Source organism: Struthio camelus, chromosome 7 (assembly GCF_040807025.1).
Source record: "Struthio camelus isolate bStrCam1 chromosome 7, bStrCam1.hap1, whole genome shotgun sequence".
Taxonomy (NCBI): Eukaryota; Metazoa; Chordata; class Aves; order Struthioniformes; family Struthionidae; genus Struthio; species Struthio camelus.
Window position 1 is genome coordinate 31,425,314 of NC_090948.1, and position 17,888 is coordinate 31,443,201.

Here is a 17,888-nt window from a genome sequence, read left to right on the forward strand (position 1 = left end):
GTTGCAAAATAGAGGCTAATGACAAATAACTTTGCAAAGCTGGAGAGAATTAAAAAACCTTCCTTTCCTACAGTGGAGAATAACTAGTTTGTTTCCCAGACAGGCATTCCAGACACCTGTTTGTCCACTGGGAAAAAGTGTATATGAGTCCCTCTTATGGATGCTAAATGACAAAATCATTGTTTGGAGACTTGTATTATTATATTGGAGTTGCTTTTGGTATTTGTGTCCAGGCAGGTGTTAAAATAGGACAGACAACCTTCAAAGGACTACTTTTCCAATGTATTACAAAATGAAACTATTTACTTGAGGGAAGGGTTAATCAATTAATATATACCTTTTACTGAGTTAATATAGCTTTTAGAGTAGTTTAGCACCTTTCAGCCTAAGATCTGGTGACTGGGTTAGAACAAACGTTTCTACACAGAGTGATTTTTCATGTAAGTACTATCTTCAAGCACTGAACGGGAATTTGCATGTGTAAAATTAGGTATGTGAGCTTCTTTTTGCAGGTTTATCAGTGACATCAGGAAAACTCAGTGCTGAAGCAGGAAATTCTGCAACCCTATCTGTAACCAGTAATTGTGGTTAAATTTGTATCAGTTCGTTAAAAAGATGTGTCTTGCTCGGAATTACTCCAGAAATTTTGTGAACGCAAAGGTGAACATGCGTGGTGTTCCTATCTGTCTTCACGTTTCATAATCACACTGCTTAAGGTTTTTTCCATGATACAGACAATTTTTGCCTGTAGGTGAATGCCAACCTGGCACAGCAGAGAGCCTCAGCTATCTCCTGATTGAAAATAATCCAAAGGCCACATCACATAATATATCACACTGCCTTTCTCTTGCTTGCTTTTAAAATTTCGCATTTGAATCTATGTAAGTAAAATATTTTACATTCTCCTTGAGCCTAATTCTGCATTGCTTTCCAATGTTAATAACACTATTGAAGGGTACCAAGCAGAGGCAAAGTATTGCCAGATCACAATTATAGCAGTTTATACTCAGCTAGTAATTGTGTAGGTGAGAAAACATGGCTCAATGTAATGGAAGACATGATATGAGAATAGTTACGTCATTAGCTGCTGATATTTGAAATGCATCATAGGACAAACTTGGCAGGTTTTACCATATGATTTGTTGTGGCTCTCCTGAACTCACGAACTAAGTTTTAGAAAATATCAAATACTAGAAGTCAGTTTTAGTCCCATTTTTAAAACCACTCCACTCATTTGCCGACCGTGGATTGCTTTGTTAATGCTGTGAATCCTGCTGTGATGAAAATTATGATGAAAAGATCTCTAGTAAGTTACATTTATTTTCAAATTTATAAAATATTCCCTTTCACAAAGTTCATGGTATGATGAACTTGAATAAGATATAATATAAAGGAAGCTAAATATGTCTAATTCCCCTTTGAAAGAAGGAGTAATCTCATCTGAAAATAATTTTCACACTTTACCTCACACCACATCTAAAAAAAAAAAAACCACTTGTGCAAAGTCTGCAGTTAAGAATCACTTTCACTTGCTCAAATATATTATCGCAGCTGATTGATAGGATAGTTAGTGCATTTGAGCAAATTGTTTTAAAATTAAACAGGATTTTTTTCTCTGTGCTGAGTTAATGCTGATCCCACTGCAATGAAACATTAAAATCCCTTCCAAAAGGAGAAGAGTTAGGACAATCTTTTGAAGATCTTTTGAAATCTCACCTTTGGCCTTTAACAGACAAAAGCTATTTAAGGAAGACGGAAACACCTCCCACTAAACTGCTAATGGAAAAAGGAAAATGTCATCAAATTTTATTCAACTGGGTGTTGGTTGCTTGACCCTAGAAATTTGTTAAGATTAACATTTTACAACTACTCACATCTACTGTGGGCTTCAGTTAGCTTAGGTTAGATAACTAGGTTTGTAATTCAGGATAATTTTATTCAGTGACTTATGACAATTTATATGAATAAGTTTGTTACCCACAGGGTATAGTGATAGTTTCATTATAAAAGGAAGATATTAGTGAAATCTCTTTCATAAAAATGTTCCAATTCCAATACTCTTGAACATTGCATGAAGTGCAGTTTTGTGGTCTTTTCAGTTAAGCTGAGAAATGAAATAAATTTCCTTGTCTTCTACCTAAGGAAGATGGAAAATTTTAATAGAAAATCCGATATAGATTCCTTTTCCTACACTAATCCAGCTCCTGTGCTATTGAAGGCCAACTGTAGAAGCCATCTTTATTAGATTTCCACTTCCATTAAGGTTTTGTCGAAGGGAAGCTTTGTTTGCTCTTTTGGCTATATTTGACTATATTTTTGATCAGTGTGTACTGAAAGATCTGGCTTTTCTTCCAGAATGTAGTGGTCTATGTATTTGGAAAACATTATTCTCTGTGTTGGCTATGATGACACGTGGGTGACAACTGCTAAACTAAGAACATCAATAAAGCAGCTCCTGAGTTCTGCAGATCCTGTAGGAGATATGTATAGTACTTGAGTGAGAGCGGTCTCTCCAGTGGGGAGTACATGTGGATTGAAAACGAGAGCACTGCTTACAGATTGTAGGATAGCACCGGCTCTAGTGCCACATATATGAAATAGTTTTTCCTTATAAAATTCAGGTCTTAGGTACTTACGTGTCCCTTATTCCTGTGATACTTGTGCATCTCACGACATGCGGAATACCTTCCTCAGAACTTCCTGAAGAGGTAGGGAACTTCTAGGGAGGTAGGTAGAAGTCACCTTATTTGTGACAGGTAAGAAACACAAAGCCAAAAGAGACGGTGATTTGGCTAAGGTCATATAACTGCTCTGTGGGAGGAAACAGCTGAAGCAATGTCCTAGCCTTTGGCCCGTTCTTCCACTTTAGCCACCTCTGTTTTACTTCATTTTGCTTAGAAAAGAGAGGAAGAGGAAAGACAAAAAGGTGAAGAACAAATACGGCAGCAGGAGGAAATCCGAGCAAGAGAATTGTATTTGAGTCTCAAGCAAGCTCAGCAGCATAGTCAACACAGTGATGATGACCAGGAGTGGGAAGAACAGTGTAAGTAAAATTACCTCCACAATATTAACGTATTTCTAAAAGTAAATAAAAGGAGACTTATAGAGTGAAAAGGGGTGTTGGCACAGATCTCTTCTACTCAGAACAGTGGAAAATGACATATTATTTTGCAGGAAATTACTAGCTTGCCCATACAAGTGCAAGTTGTTGTAAGTGTACCAATTTTACCTTCTTTTGTGAATAAGAATCCATGCTAATGCCTTATAGAAGATTTTTCATGTACCAATGATAGTGGTTGAGTTTATTACTTTTTTCTAATGTAATTTGTTAGGTTTTGGCTTACCAATAATTCTGGACACACTTGTCCTCAAATATCTCTGAAAAGGTAAAATCTGTCTTTATTTTAATTACCTCTATATGGTGATGTGACTAAGCTATGATATCGTCCCTCAGATAAACTCCCTCCTTTTCAAAGGATGACTAAGACTATTGCTCTGAAAAAATCTTTGTGGTGATACTCTTTATGCAGGTTCTGTTCCTTTTTAGCCACTCTGGAATTCTTTATTGATGTCACCATTGTGATTAATTTAAAAATACATTAGTCATCTTCAGAACCACAAAAGGAGCACAAAAAATATATGAATATATATGTATACATGCACACATACTGTAGATAAGTAAGGGTCCACCCTATTAGTAAATAAAGTTTGCTTAGGTTACTGTGTATAAAATATGAGTCTACTACATCTGGAGTTTACTGTATAGTTGATTTTAAAGGTATGAAATTTCTGGTAGGAATAAGAATTGTACAGTTTTGCTGATGGAAGAAAATATTTTATATACCTCATCTGTATTGATTTAATTACTCTACAGAAAAAGGAAATATAATATTTGGAAAGATTTAGTACATATGAGGATATTGTGCTAATCATATATAACAGAGATTAATCAACTAACAGTAAAAATGGAGTTTTAAGGAGCTAGCAATCAGTACCTGTGTGGCATGAGATACCTCATGAAGCAGGAAGAAATCTTGCTGTCGTGTTGTTTATTTCCTGACACAAGTAAAAGAAACGTATCAGGATATGTGATGAGTTTATTTTATAGCTTTAATCATCACCTCAGGAGTTCCTGAAGACTAATTACACTGAAGTCCTATATAGCTGGTATTGATGTGGTAGTGAATCATTCAGTATAAAATGAATTATATCTATATAAGATACACTGTTGCCATTTCACAAGCTGATAGCAGGCTATGCACATTTTTGATCAATAAAACCTCTGTATATTACATTGTCAGTAAATGAAAGGTAATTATTCTCTGGAGAATTATCTAAATCCAGGTGTACCTGTTAATTCTGAATGGAAAACTGTAGCTTTCTGTAGTTTGTGTGTTTAAAAGCAGAGTGCATTGAGGGAAAAAATAGCCCTTTAGTTTTATAGAAAATGAGGCTTTGTCAATAAATGTCAGCTGGCAACCTGACGCCGAGGATTGTATGAAGTACTTCAGCTACCATCTGAGAAATGCTAAAGAACGAAAATGCCTTTGTAACCATGACATAAAAAAATCCACCTATCTTGATATAGACTTGGTAACAGAAATACTATAAACGTTACTAAAAATACCTATAGACGTTGCTAAAAATATCATAAACAGCTATCCTTTTGATACTGTTCTTTAACACATTGAAGAAGGAGCTGAGGTTTTAAAACTGTTCTGTCAGTTTTTCAAGGAGGGCTGGTTGTGAAGGACAAATACGAGAAATGCAGTAGAGGTATTGTGGGAGGAGTCAGAGAGGAAAGCAACAAGATATGAAAGGTTTTGACCATGATTTTTGCAATGATATTCTCGGTTTGTCAAAACACTTTCAGCTATTTCATCCGCTGACAGGTGCCATCTACAACCAGTAATTTTTCTTATGTACACATTTTTTGGGACAACTTTGTATGCTTTGAAGGAATTCCAAATTATTGCCTTGTGTTCTATCAGCCGTGGCCTGTGTGCTTCGCTACCGATAGACATGTCTGTCTGTTGTCAAAAGGGCGACTGACTGACTGCAGCTCATGTAATTTGGAGCTAACTAGCCAGGGCACTATTAATAGTGCTGCCATGGCAAAACAAACTCAGCGCTTTCTAGCTGGCTAAGCCGTGGCTGGGTTTTGCAGCCTACTGTAAGTACTGTGCTGTCAGAATTTATGCTGTTATCAGTAATTGATTGAGCTTTAAACTATCTACAGACTAATAGCTACTGTAACACAGCCTTGCTTATCCTCTTATCTCAGTGTCTCAATTTATCCCAGTTGGTCTGAGGGCTTAGAGCAGTTTTCTGTTAGCAAATGGGTGTGCCAATTTAAGATATGAAGGTGAAGTGTTTTGTGCCTTAGCTCAGACCACTTCCTGCACTGGTGTAGATTATGCCCTCAGACTTCACATCGAACTTCCTGAGCAATGTTCACAGCTTCAGTATCCTTAGGTTTGCTGAAAAAGCCAGAACCACCAGCAGACAGGCAATAACAAATACGTGGAAGTGGGGACTTCTTAAACTGCTATGAAATGAACAAGTATCTTTGGTTTACCAGACTTTTCACTTCTGAATTCAGTGCCAGAAGGTTATTTTTTAACTCTTTTTATGTTAGTCCTTTCATTTTGTCTTCAAATATTCCTCTGGAACACCAAGAGGAAGTTTAGTCAAGATAGGCAGAGCTGTCAATTTGTCATTTCTTTCCAAGCAGTAAATAGATGCACAAATACATAAGAGAGGTACAAGCAGATGTAATAGTAACATCTTTTGTCTCTGCACACCTGCAATGGAAACCATATTACTTATTAGGAACAAGGCCAGGCTCCTCCTTGTCTTGCCTCCTTGAAGTCAGCCCTTCACATTCAACAGTGCTGGGGTCAGCACTGAAGAGGATCAGCAGTGCTAAAGTAGCTATTGTGGAGAGCAAATGTGGCAAGGATACTGATGACACTACTAATTTATTTAGTAGATGGAATTTAGAATGTGATGAGGATTCATTTCTCCTCATCACGTTATCCCTCAGCTGTTTATTGCCAAGGCAATAAGCAGAGCTTTGATAGTATTAGTTTCTGTTGTTCAGTTCAATTTGCTTCTGCGCCTTGCCTGATTGTGCCAAATAACAATAAAAGCCCTTAGAACTGCTGTGTTAGTTGAAATACATAATTTTAGTGCTTTTTAATATACTGAATGACAAACATGGAATAACTTGAGTAATCTTTCTTTCTACAAGTTAAAAATTGATGTTATAAGAGTAATTATACACTTAGATTTCACATAATGGATATATGACGGGGTGTTTTGGAGGGCAATTGTGAGTTAATAGGTGGAGCAAGTATATTTGTTGACAAATGAGAAGATGAACAGTGGGAAAGACTGATACAGAAAGTCCACTATTCAAAGCTCTTTTTCTGTGAAACTAGAAGAGAGAGCTAAGGTTAAACTTGGATAGAGGAAGGAATATATTCTGCTTAGTTTTGGACTTTTCTACAAGTTTTCCCATTTTGTAGGTTTCTAGAGCATTCAGGAAACAAATACTGTATGCCACAGTGTCTAAGTATGACCTCCCTCCTTCCTTTGTATGAGAGCAGAAAAGGGGTTTGCAAAACATAATAGGAAAAACTGTAGCATGCCTACTCATCTGCTTGAATATTGCAAAAAGCATTCTGTTAGTGCACTCACAAAACCCTGCAAACTGTGTCAAGCAATGAAGTGCTCGGTACCATCTGATCAGCTGTACTCATCTCCAGACAGTCATTATTCCAGCAAAAATATGAACAGTGTTGAGTGGCTTGCTTTATTTTTACCTGATTTCCTAAGCGCCCATTTTTGGTCTCTGTTGCGGATAGGATACCAGGCTGACCTGTTACAGCCTCTCTTATATTGTTATATTTATATTCTACCAGAACTATGCCTATGAATTTGTTTTTGCCTGAATTTTAGAGGATTTACGTTCTTTTGGTACTTGCCTTCCGTAGAAATTCAAGTGAGTTTACTGGCAGGAGCATTTGATGAAATGCTGAAATTTAAAGTGAATAGTCCCCAGTTTAGCTGTGCATTAAATAAGGAAATGTTCAACCTTAAGTATGTGCTCATTGACTTCAATAGGTCTCAGAGTGCTTTGCTGAATAGGGAAGGGATTATTCAGATGCTTTCAGATAAGAAAATTGCTGAAATGGAGCCATGTTGCAGAATATTTGTGGGAAGTTATTTTCGAATTAGGGAACAGAAAAACACAATGTGATTTGTATGTGCACTCAAAAAGTTTGAAGATGGAATTTTATCTGTTAAGCAGTCATTTTAAATCGCTCATAAACAAGCTTCAGATCAAGAATTATTAACAAGGGTAAAGCTGAAGCAAAATCATTTAAGAATTAAGACATGCGTTCATGGGGAATGCTTTTTCTGCGACTACTCAGCTCTAACTGAAACTCACAGCTTTTCAAAAGCACAAAATAGATTATAAAAAATGGACAGCTCCTAGTCTTGCACAAAAGATGCGACTCACTCAGGTTCAGTCCCAGCACAGCACGAATTAATCTGCATCGGTATTGAAAGACTGGGTATTAGACCCCTCTCAGGACTGCAGATAGGGATTTCCCAATCCTAAATGGAAATATAGAAGATAAATTTGCACTTTCACTGAAAAGATAAAAATAGAAAAAATAGTACAGCCTCATAAACTGCTCAGGATAAACAAAACAAACTCAAATTAAGACCTGTAGGATCAGAACAGCTATTGCATAGAAAAGCTTTGTAGTATCTTCTTTGTTGTTAACAGTAGGTTCACATTTTGTGTCTTGTAGACATATCCAAGCTAGCTTAAAACTAGTCATCTCTAGTAATGATAACAGTATAATCATGGTAGCATAGAACTCAGTCTGGATACTTTTACCAGCTTTCTAGGAGGGTTTTCTAACAAGTTTATAGGCCTGCTCTAATGCAGCTACAGTCTTATTGGTACCTAACCTATATAAATACAATTAGGCCAGGCTTTTCCGAGATATAGTGCCTTCTGGCAGAAATATGCTTAACTGTACCTGAGCCGAAGGAGGATGTACCTGGTTGGTGTGACCATATTTGAAGAGAAGACTGGTCATGGATATGGATTCATGAAAAGGAGCTGAACTGTGAATTTCCTATGTGAGCTTGGTAAATTGATCAAATTCCTCATTTCCAAGTCTAGACATTTTGTCCTAATGCAAAAGGAAGATTAAGATAATATAACTTATTATTGGTCGTAATTTTTGGTGCTAGACAGATGGACTTATGGTGATGATTCATATATTTTAAGGACATCAATAACAGTCAGTTATCTAATCTCCCTACTGATAGTATTGACTAAAATTTGATACTTTGCACAGGGGTAGTACCAGAAGTACACTTCCTGTAAAACAGAGTATCTTCTGACAGCCAGTCAAGAAAAATGATCTGCTTCTACTTCAAATAGTACTAAAAGCCCTGCTTTCCTATTGTGAGAAAGGCCACAATGTGTCCTGAAATGTAACAGTAAGCGCAGAGTTAGTGGCTTATTTGGTATTAGAATATTTGAGCTAGACTTGATCCCAGCATAAAGGTGGCCTTTCTAGAGAAATGGCTCAGAGAAAGGTGAGTATTCACTGAATTCCATTTGAAGAAAAAACTACTAGAGAAATATATCCAAATTTACTTCCAGGCTTCAACCGATGGCTGTCTCCATACATATAAATGTGCGGGAGGTGCAGGTATAGGAGATGGTCCACATGACATGCTTCATCCTTCCTGGAGTGCGATGGAAAACTTTTGGTAGATTCTTGACAGCAATGGCTGGGTGAATCTCTGTCCACAATACTACTTCCAGTCACCAAACCCAGTTTTTGATGTCAGGACCTTTGATTTTTTACCTGATATGAAGTCCTTCGACCAGAGAGGTTTGGAAGAGAGTCAGCTTGGGATACCGTGGCAATACTGATCCACAGTGTAAGCTATACTAGGCATCTCCTAAAGACAGGGGAGTGTGAGGAAAGAGAGAGAGGTTTCCGGCAATAACTACAAGGAATGGCAAAGGGAGAAGAAAGTTAGGCCTCCTATTAATTTAAAAACAAGATTAAGAGACCCTATGCATTCATATGGTCAATGATGTGATTCATCAATTAGTTCAGTTGAAGAATTTTAATAAAAATTCTTCATAACATGAAAGAGAAATGTTTGCATGTGCACCTATGTATATGCATATTGGAGACATGCAGCCTTTCCTATCCCTACATAGACACAAGTACATGTATATATGTATATATCTGTAAGGATAAGGAAAGCTGTATGCCTTAGATCCTTTCAGAAATTTTTTGAATACTAATATTTGACAGTTGCAACTATACTACTCCTTCCCTCCCCTCCCCCATTATTTTTTGATGCATATAGCAGCTCTAATGTTAATAGAAAAACTAAAATTTGATACTGATTGGGAAAACCTATAGGTTTATTAGCTAGGAAAAAGCCAGTAGGTATGTGTGTCTGTAAGGGTGTCTATTGCTGAGGAAAGTTGAGCCTGAAGACACCTTTTCTGTTTTCTTACCAGTAAGACTGTGCATTGGAAGAAAAGAATCCCAGAGCGCCCCGGCAGGCGGTCTGTCCAGGGTCTGTGTAGCGGGATTGTGGCAAACAGACTGGTGTCTGTCTGCCTCACCAAGCTGTGTTGCGCTCGTCTTCCTTGCTATCTCTAGCATCGTAGCAAACACAAAGTTTGTACTGAGAGCAGTTGTTCTTGAATGCTTTTTCAGTCACAAAGGAGAAATCAGGGACATCTTGTAAGTAGTACTCTTGACCCACTGAAGTAGCATATTTGAATGGGATAATCTACCACTAAGAATAATTACTTGTAGGACAAACAGTGTTTCTCAGTTTTGTTGTGTTTAGCATGCTTGTTATTACATTTAGCTAAAACTGCGGGGTAAATGTTTAGTAAGTGAAGCTGATTCTACCACTTGCATACGTTAGAAACATCTGTGACTCATGCCAATATATTGATTAGTTTTTAGTCATGTATACCTTGCTACCTGTAACATTACTGTGTATCTCCAAACTTCAAGGGCTTTCCTCATTTTCTCACTTGCCTAGAAAATTTTATTTTGTTTCATTTTGTTTTAAGCACCGTTATTTCTTAATTCCATTAAACCTTTCCATAATTTGGATAAATTCGTTTATACTTTTACTTGCTTTAACTCAGGAGTGTAAACCAAAGGCATGCGAACAGCCTAATGAAATGTAGCTGTCTGGTATTATATCATGCATTCCTACTCACAGGCACAATCACAGTAGAGGAAGTAGTAGTGTGTGCGCCTTATGGATTGGATATGATCTGAGGCAGTCATGGTAGCATTGATAATTGCTACTGGAGGCAATAGCTTGTTTCTTTAATATTTGCTTCACTGGATGTTAAGGGTTTGTTTTGCACTGGAATAATTTGCCTGCCTGAAGTTATTTGTGTGTCAACAAAGTTTTGAGGTACAATTCTTGGTGCCTTTAAGTTATAACATTTTGAAGTCAGTATTTTTAGTACATTAGTCTTCAAATGAAGACGCTTTAGTGAAAGATGCCTGGCTCGTGGTGGCCAAAGTAGCAGTCTCATTATTTTCGGTTATAGAAATTGGATTTGATTTACTTATTTAACCCTGTGGTCAGTGCCAAGGATAGGTATGTATTAAATCTTCCAGTACAGATTCTGGTTCTTTATATCCAATTTTGGAGACTTGCATGTGAGACAAGCTCCTCCATAGCACCAGCTTGCCCTTTCTAATGGCTGTTCATTTGTCTGTTGTTACTGAACCCTTTTTCAGATGGGAATTTTCAAAATGGAGTTTTCTGTGACTTTATTTTAAATATTCCAGCATATATCTGCCCTTTTCAAAAAAAAAAAAAAAAAAAAAGCAAGAGTAACAACAAAAAACACAACCTAAATGTTCATTTTTATAACTGTATAATTTGGAAACAGTCCCTGCAATTCTAGTTATATGCATAGCTGCAATGACTCCTGCTAAGCACAGGCTTAAAATTAAGCCACAGTTCATATTCCCCTCTGAAACATAAAACTTGGTGCACCTCCGGGGAAAAGATCCTGTAGCCGAATTTCTCCTAATACAGCCAAAGCAAGCATGAGATGTAATTGCAGCAGGTAGTGCTGTTTACTTATATTATATCTGCTGTCTGTTATTGCCAGTACTGATCAGGCTATTGATAGCTCAGGTCTGGTATGCTTTCTTTCGTGCTAAGCCTGTATATGAGGCATCAGGGAGGTTATCCAGTTATCCATCTCTTTGATGGTGCACTATAGGTTGAATGCTCTTAAAATCAAGTAATAGAGGGAATAAAGATAATGAGTTGTTCCATAAGGAAAGGGATAAATGGCCGTCTGCTTTTCTGAAGTCTCCTTTTCTTCCCTGACCCCTCCTTCATTCCCCTCAGTGCGCCGCTCCAAAGCTGCAGATGAGGAAAGGAGCCACAAAGCACGCAGGGCCCGGGACGAATACCGACGACAATCCTTGCGAGCCATCCAGAAAGGAAGAGTGGCTGGTCTGAGTAATTTGTTCAAGGGGACTAGCCTGAATCACGATCAGGAGACCAAACTGAACAACGACAGTCCAAGCTCTTTGCTGTCTCTCACTGCTCCATCCAGGTTTGTTTATTACATGTGTGACTTGGAAATACGGTTTTCTGTTGAATTACTCCAGCCTCACCACTTCAACAAGCTCTTCTTCAGTTGCTGGAAATTCTCACAGTCTTGGTCTTTGACTATGACCAGGGCGAGAATGTTTTAAAAAAATCAAAACAAATTAAATGCTTAATGTAAACTAAATGCCATTTATTTTTCAGATAGATTTCTTAAAGTCCACACAGAGATATGGGTCCTTAAAAATTCAATCATTAGCAAGGCTGTGATATGGAGAAAGTGAAATGGACAAAGTCTTAGGCAAGTCTTAACCCTCAAGCCTAAAAATACCTGCTGCTTTACTGTTTGTTGACATATTTTACAGAGAACTGTCAAACTCCTAAGTCTCAGGGGTTTTTTGAGTTTTCTTCAGGCAAAATCTAGCATCTTTGGTATTTTTTGTCTACTGATCTTTCATCAGACTATTTAGAGAGCCTCATGGATTCCAGAAGAGTAGAAGAATCCAACTTGACAAATGGGATGTTACAGAGTTAATCAGTCGCTCTTTCTGGGTTTTTCTGGTTACATCTTATACCATTAATTTGGCTCATGTGGTGTTAAAGGCAATGTGAACACTGCCAGAGTGGTACCATTAAATGCTAAAAAAAATCCTACCAACAAATATCTGTGCTTAGAAATTAGAGTCCCTTTACATCAATTTTTTTTTTTTGGTCCTTTTCTTTATCAGTCAGTGGAACATCAGGGAGAATTAGTCCCTTCATGTTTGGAAATGCATTCTGCTTTAACAAATAAATTCTTTGCAGTTGAGACACAGAAACCCTCTGCTGACAGGGCTCCCAGTTTGAGGAGGAATCAAGATTTCACAGCTCTTGAAAGGATGTTCCCATCAAGATCCACTAGTCAAAGGAATATTCTCATTGTTTTTCCAAGCCACTTAAAGTCATCTCTGAAATAAAGTAATAAAAAGGTGGCAAATTTTGAAAAAAGAAGTTCTGTAACTTCAACCTAAAGTTCTGAGATTCTGAAATGAGGTTATTTACAATAGAATTTCATAGTGCTAAATGTTAATGTTTTCAAAAAAAGGCTGAAAAAAGCTGAAGTATGTTCTGATCGTTACCTAGCTCACATTCAAAACTGCTTATCCATTTCCAAGCTATGCCTTTGTTTGAAAGTAGGTGCTGTTTATTTTTCTTAAGGCTTCTCTTTGTCAAGGAGCATGACTTGATTGTGACAGAATTAAGAAGAGTGGAAGTTGCTTAAAATTTGTGCTCTGATAGTGCGTATAAGTAAATATATGTAATTCAACTTCTCACACTTAAAACTAGTATGGTGAAGCAAGAGAAGGTATATATCTAAAATTTTACTTTGCTGGGGGCCTGGGAAGTCAAGGAGGAGATGAACAGCATATGCTGTTTGCCACTAGTGTGAGACAGATTTTTAGCCTTTTAGAACAAGGGGATGTGGGCTCAGCATGATGCTTCTATATAGCGTAAAAACCTTCCATTCCTTGCTTCCTTCTCTCTTCCTTATTTTGCTGAATGTTCACCTCCTGATGCTTCTCTGTTTGGCCTGCTCATTTGTGTTGTTTCCTTTTGCCCCATGTATTTTTTGTCTTTACTTCTGTGTTTGTATTTCTGTCTTCCTGCCCTTACTGTACTTGCTTGTCTACCATAGCACTATAGGAATTGACTGAGAGTAATGCTTAGAATTAGCCCAGGGCAGAAAAAATGATGCTTTTGACAGATCTTCTAAAATCAGAGAGCTAAGAAATGAGAACGGACAGTAGAGCCTTAGAACTCAAAGGGTTACATATTTCTTTATTGAGGGAGAAATCTTCAAAAATATAAAAAAACAACATATCTGTAGCATGCTTTTTTATGTGTATCTAGAGCTAAATTCTTTCTTTTTCCTCCTCATTCATTTTTGTACCTTCAGATTTTATGATGAATGTAGGTCATACCTGCTCTGACATAGATGCTTGTGTAATTTAGTAATAACTTAGAGCCTATTATATTGACTGAGATCCTCATCACTTGATATCAACAGATTCAGACATGAATTTTAGTAATAGTAAGACAGAAGCTGAAAGGAGAACTCATTTGCATGTCACCAGGAAGACAGCTTCTATCTTTTTACTTTTATTAATTTCTAAAGACAAGCTTGCTGTCATTAACTACAGAATATTGATTGGTTTTGAGAGTTCCTGATTATCCAGGAAATCAGTTTAGTGCCATTTGTTTCCTTATGAGCTGACATTTAAATTTTTGTATTAGTTCTTTGTTATATTGTCTGGAAATATGCAACACTGAATGGCAGTGCTCCATGGGCGGTGGAGCAGGAAAGCGAGAAGTATGTAGCCAGCCAATCTATCGGGCACTGTGAGGAATGTGTGTGTCTCATCAAATGAAAGTGAAATTGTAGCACAAGTAGACATACCACACTAGTCTTCATCTACTTCATCTGAAGAACAGTATGGCAATTTGAACTAGCAACTTGAGCCCCCAGAAACCTCTGGGATCTTTTAGTGTACAGAAATCCATTCTAAAACTTCCCTTTTGCTACTGTTATCAGTGTAAATGAGGTTGTGTAACCAAGAACCGTTCTTAGCTGGGGTAGCTGGATGCGTTGTCTGCATATTTTGCCTGCAGTGCCTCCTACTAGCTAAAATCTAAAATGAATACAAAGTAGTAGAAGCAATAAGGGAGGCTTACAAATGGAGAATGCAAAAGCAGTATAGGACTGTTCATACAAAACCCTCTACCACATTCTATGGTTTGGATGCGTATAGCTGATTTCAGTTTAGAATTTTGTGCCAGTGCAAAGGAGTAGGCACTAAGCAAAAAATATACTTTGTTTGTCAGTAAGTAAATTGGAACAAAATTAGGTGAAATAGGAAAGGTGACTGAAATGTCCATTGCGTACTTTGTGATCAATTGTTCTTCAGTTAAAATTATCTGCTTAAGAAAATATTTAATGTTCCATTGCAAATGTAAAACCATAATATTCTAGTTCTCCTTCAAAAAAATCAATTAAAAATTTTTTTAAAAGTTAAAATTGTTTAATGAACTATACTGAACAGCTAGCTGTTATAATGAACATCTTTTATATTGTAACTGTAAGCTTTGTAAATATATACAAAATGGATTTATTTTTTCATTGCCCCTTGATTTCATACACTGCTAATTCTCTATCTGACTGTATTCTGTAAATATTTCCATTTTAATATAGTAAAATTTGGGAACGTCCTTCTAGACCCTTTTCCCAAGAAGTCATCATTCACTGGTTCAAAGAAGAACAGCTTCCTCGACGTGCTGGGTTTGAGAGGAACACCAACAGGGTTGCTCCGTGGTTTCATGGTAATTCACTGGTCTTTATTTTCTCATATAATAGAGCTGGGAGTAGACTTTCAGGAAGTTAATCTTATTGACTTTCCTCACAATAAAGAATATCTATTGGGGTTGTGTAGTCTTGTGCCTCATAAAACAACATTTTTGCATCATTTTTATTATTAGCATATGATTTTCCTGTTTCTGATTAAATAGTTTGTTTTGTGACTTACATCACCAAAGTTTTACAGGAATATTTTGACCAAAAATTTGCTTGCTGTAAAACAGCAAGTCAGGCAGGAGGAATGTGACTATATAGGGCGAAGAGCATTCCAAAATAACCTGGCATATAGCACAGTGATATGGTATCTGGAGAACTGAAGTTCAAGTCTCTGTTTTACCTGATTTGCAAGAAGGACTTCAACTCATATATGTTGCACTTTCTAAATCCTTGGATTTTAAGGGTGGCTTTTTTCTTTTCCTTTTGAAAACAAAAATTACTGAAAGATCTTGAATTTGTCTCAGAATGGCTTGGAAGTGTATAATTTTTAGCAATTTTCATGGGCTAGGAAAACCAATTCCTCCCCAGATCCATTAGCTCCTGTCATTTTTCTGGAGTTCTTAGCATCTCAGGAGGTTTTGCTCTGTATAGTATTTGCTCTGAAGCTGAATCTTTGGTATCAAGTTCACAGGTAAGATGTCTCATTTTCATATGTGTTGGCAATGTGTTGGCAATGATCTTTATATCTGTTGTACTTATGCATGAAAAAAAGAATTCTGGCTTAATAGCTGGCATAATTTTGGGGACTGAAAAGATTTTAAAGCTAAATCCCAATGTTCTTTCATTGTTGTTTTCAGTGAGTCTGCTATTTCTTTGCTGAAAGCACTGAGCTGGCCTTGATCCTGGCCTGATTCTCAAAGCATAAGATCAAGGTGTGTGGGGGTTCCAAACTGAACCAAGCAAGAAAGATTTCTGACCAAGTTTGGTCTTTCATATGTTTCAAATTTCTTTTTATGGTCTACAAACTGTTATGTCTTGGAAGATATCAGCAAGCTGCTATTTTCACTAGTGTAATTAGTCAAAGACCCTGGAGTCAGTCATGAATAGCTTGTAAATGATAGGTATTTCCATTTCTTATGAATGATAACGCAGATGGAAAAGAAAAAAAAATTACTCTGGTATTTGGTGTGATTTTTTTTCAGAGATGTAAACTGATTAAATTTTCAGTCGTGGACACTTCTCCAAAGGATTTTCAACCTTATTCTGTATGATCTTTGGAGATAGGCCAATGGCAAAGGTTTTCCCTGCTCATCTTTGTGGGAAGTTCACATCCACGTAAATTGACGTAGGTAATTGAGAACATAATTCACACCTTAAGTTAATAAAATATCTGGGCTTGAGCTAAAGTCTTTGCAGTCTTTTTGCTGACTTCAGTGGCTTTTGGATTTGTCCCTTAATCATTGCAAGAACTGAGGAATTCGTTGTCTTCCTTAACGTTCACATCTGAACATTTGTAAAAGCGAGAGAAGTAGCCCCTTTGTCCTCCTCCCACTCAAGGAGGCTGGGGTAGTTTGAGGTAGTTGAGGTAGTTTGAGATAGTTTCCCTATACAAAGCTCAGTGGTTTTCTTTGCTGAAAGCCACACAAACACTACTTTGCTACCTGTTTGCTGGGTCCAGCTCAAGTCTGCTCAAGTTATCGTGTATGCTTTTAGCTGTCTTAGCTGTCATGTGCGCTGGTCAGACCCGCCATCTTCAAAGCTAAACATCAAGTTGTTACAGGTGCCGCAGTGAGTGTTTTGTAGTAGTTAGAAATGTAGATACGTTTTGAAACAAAACCCCAAAATATTAGAAAACATTGATACTCTTTTTTTCAGCAAAAACTCTTCGTAAAATTTGCCTCAAGTTTAGAGGGTGGAAAAAAAAAAGTCCTACCAAATTTTTACTGTCTGTTTACTTTACGTTACTTACTGACTTATTGTGACTTTTATTGTATAGGCCTATTTGGAGATCTTCTATTGTTGATTTGTACTGTGTTCAGAGAAGCAGGACGTTACATATATTTTCTGTGTATAAACAAAATCACAGCAGAACGTATCCCATATCTGACTTGAATAAGAAACTGACAATACACAATGCAAATGAAAGCCATTCCACAAAGCCCAGAATTATGGCTAACCACTTGAGCCAGCGGGACAATAACATAATTATCATTTGGATAAGTGGATGCTTCTGTGGAAGGAACTGCTGCCTAGTATTATTGTCTAGTGTAATGATGACAGGTCTCCAGATCTCAAGAGTCTCTCCAAGCAGGTATAATCAGACCCATCACATCCTTGAACAACTTCTTTATCTTCTTAGAGCTCAGTTGTGGACTGTAAATAGGAAGATAATATTCTGCCTCGTGTTAAGGGCTCTTTGGATGCAAGGTACTAAGAGATCTATTACAGCAATACTGAAAAAGTGGTTACTAAGTTATTATAGAATAATGTTTTTACTGAAGTCAATAGACATTTGCTTACATACTTCGACTGAGGATCCTTCAGCTTTTTAAATAAGATAAAGTATTAGCTTAGTCACTATCTTCAAATTCTGCTATAAATGCATGTTGTTTTTTAACTAGCCAGAAATTAAGGTTTTCAAATGGATATATTTGGCTAAAGTCATGAAGTCTAAATAATAAAGCAAAACTGTCTTTATTCTCATCAAATTCGTCTGGGTTCTAATTTAAAATATAGACTGTCTGGGGCATTTTCATGGGATGCGAAACAGGATAATGTATGTACTGAGCGCACGTAACGTTCTTTTGTTTTCATATGAAGAATCACTAATCACTAATGAAGTGCTAAGTTATATTGCATTCATTATATTTTTTATCATTCATTTGAAGGGGAGTGA

At 37.0% G+C, this 17,888-nt stretch overlaps 1 protein-coding gene across 1 annotated transcript in view; it reads left to right on the forward strand.

Annotated features, from left to right (window-relative positions):
- SH2D4B (SH2 domain containing 4B) overlaps positions 1–17,888 on the forward strand; it is a 69,533-nt gene that overhangs the window by 22,374 nt on the left and 29,271 nt on the right. The window contains exons 4-6 of the mRNA XM_009688053.2: positions 2,899–3,043; positions 11,461–11,671; positions 14,894–15,021. Of these exons, the coding sequence (XP_009686348.1) occupies positions 2,899–3,043; positions 11,461–11,671; positions 14,894–15,021 (484 nt within the window). The remainder of the gene's footprint in view (positions 1–2,898; positions 3,044–11,460; positions 11,672–14,893; positions 15,022–17,888) is intronic.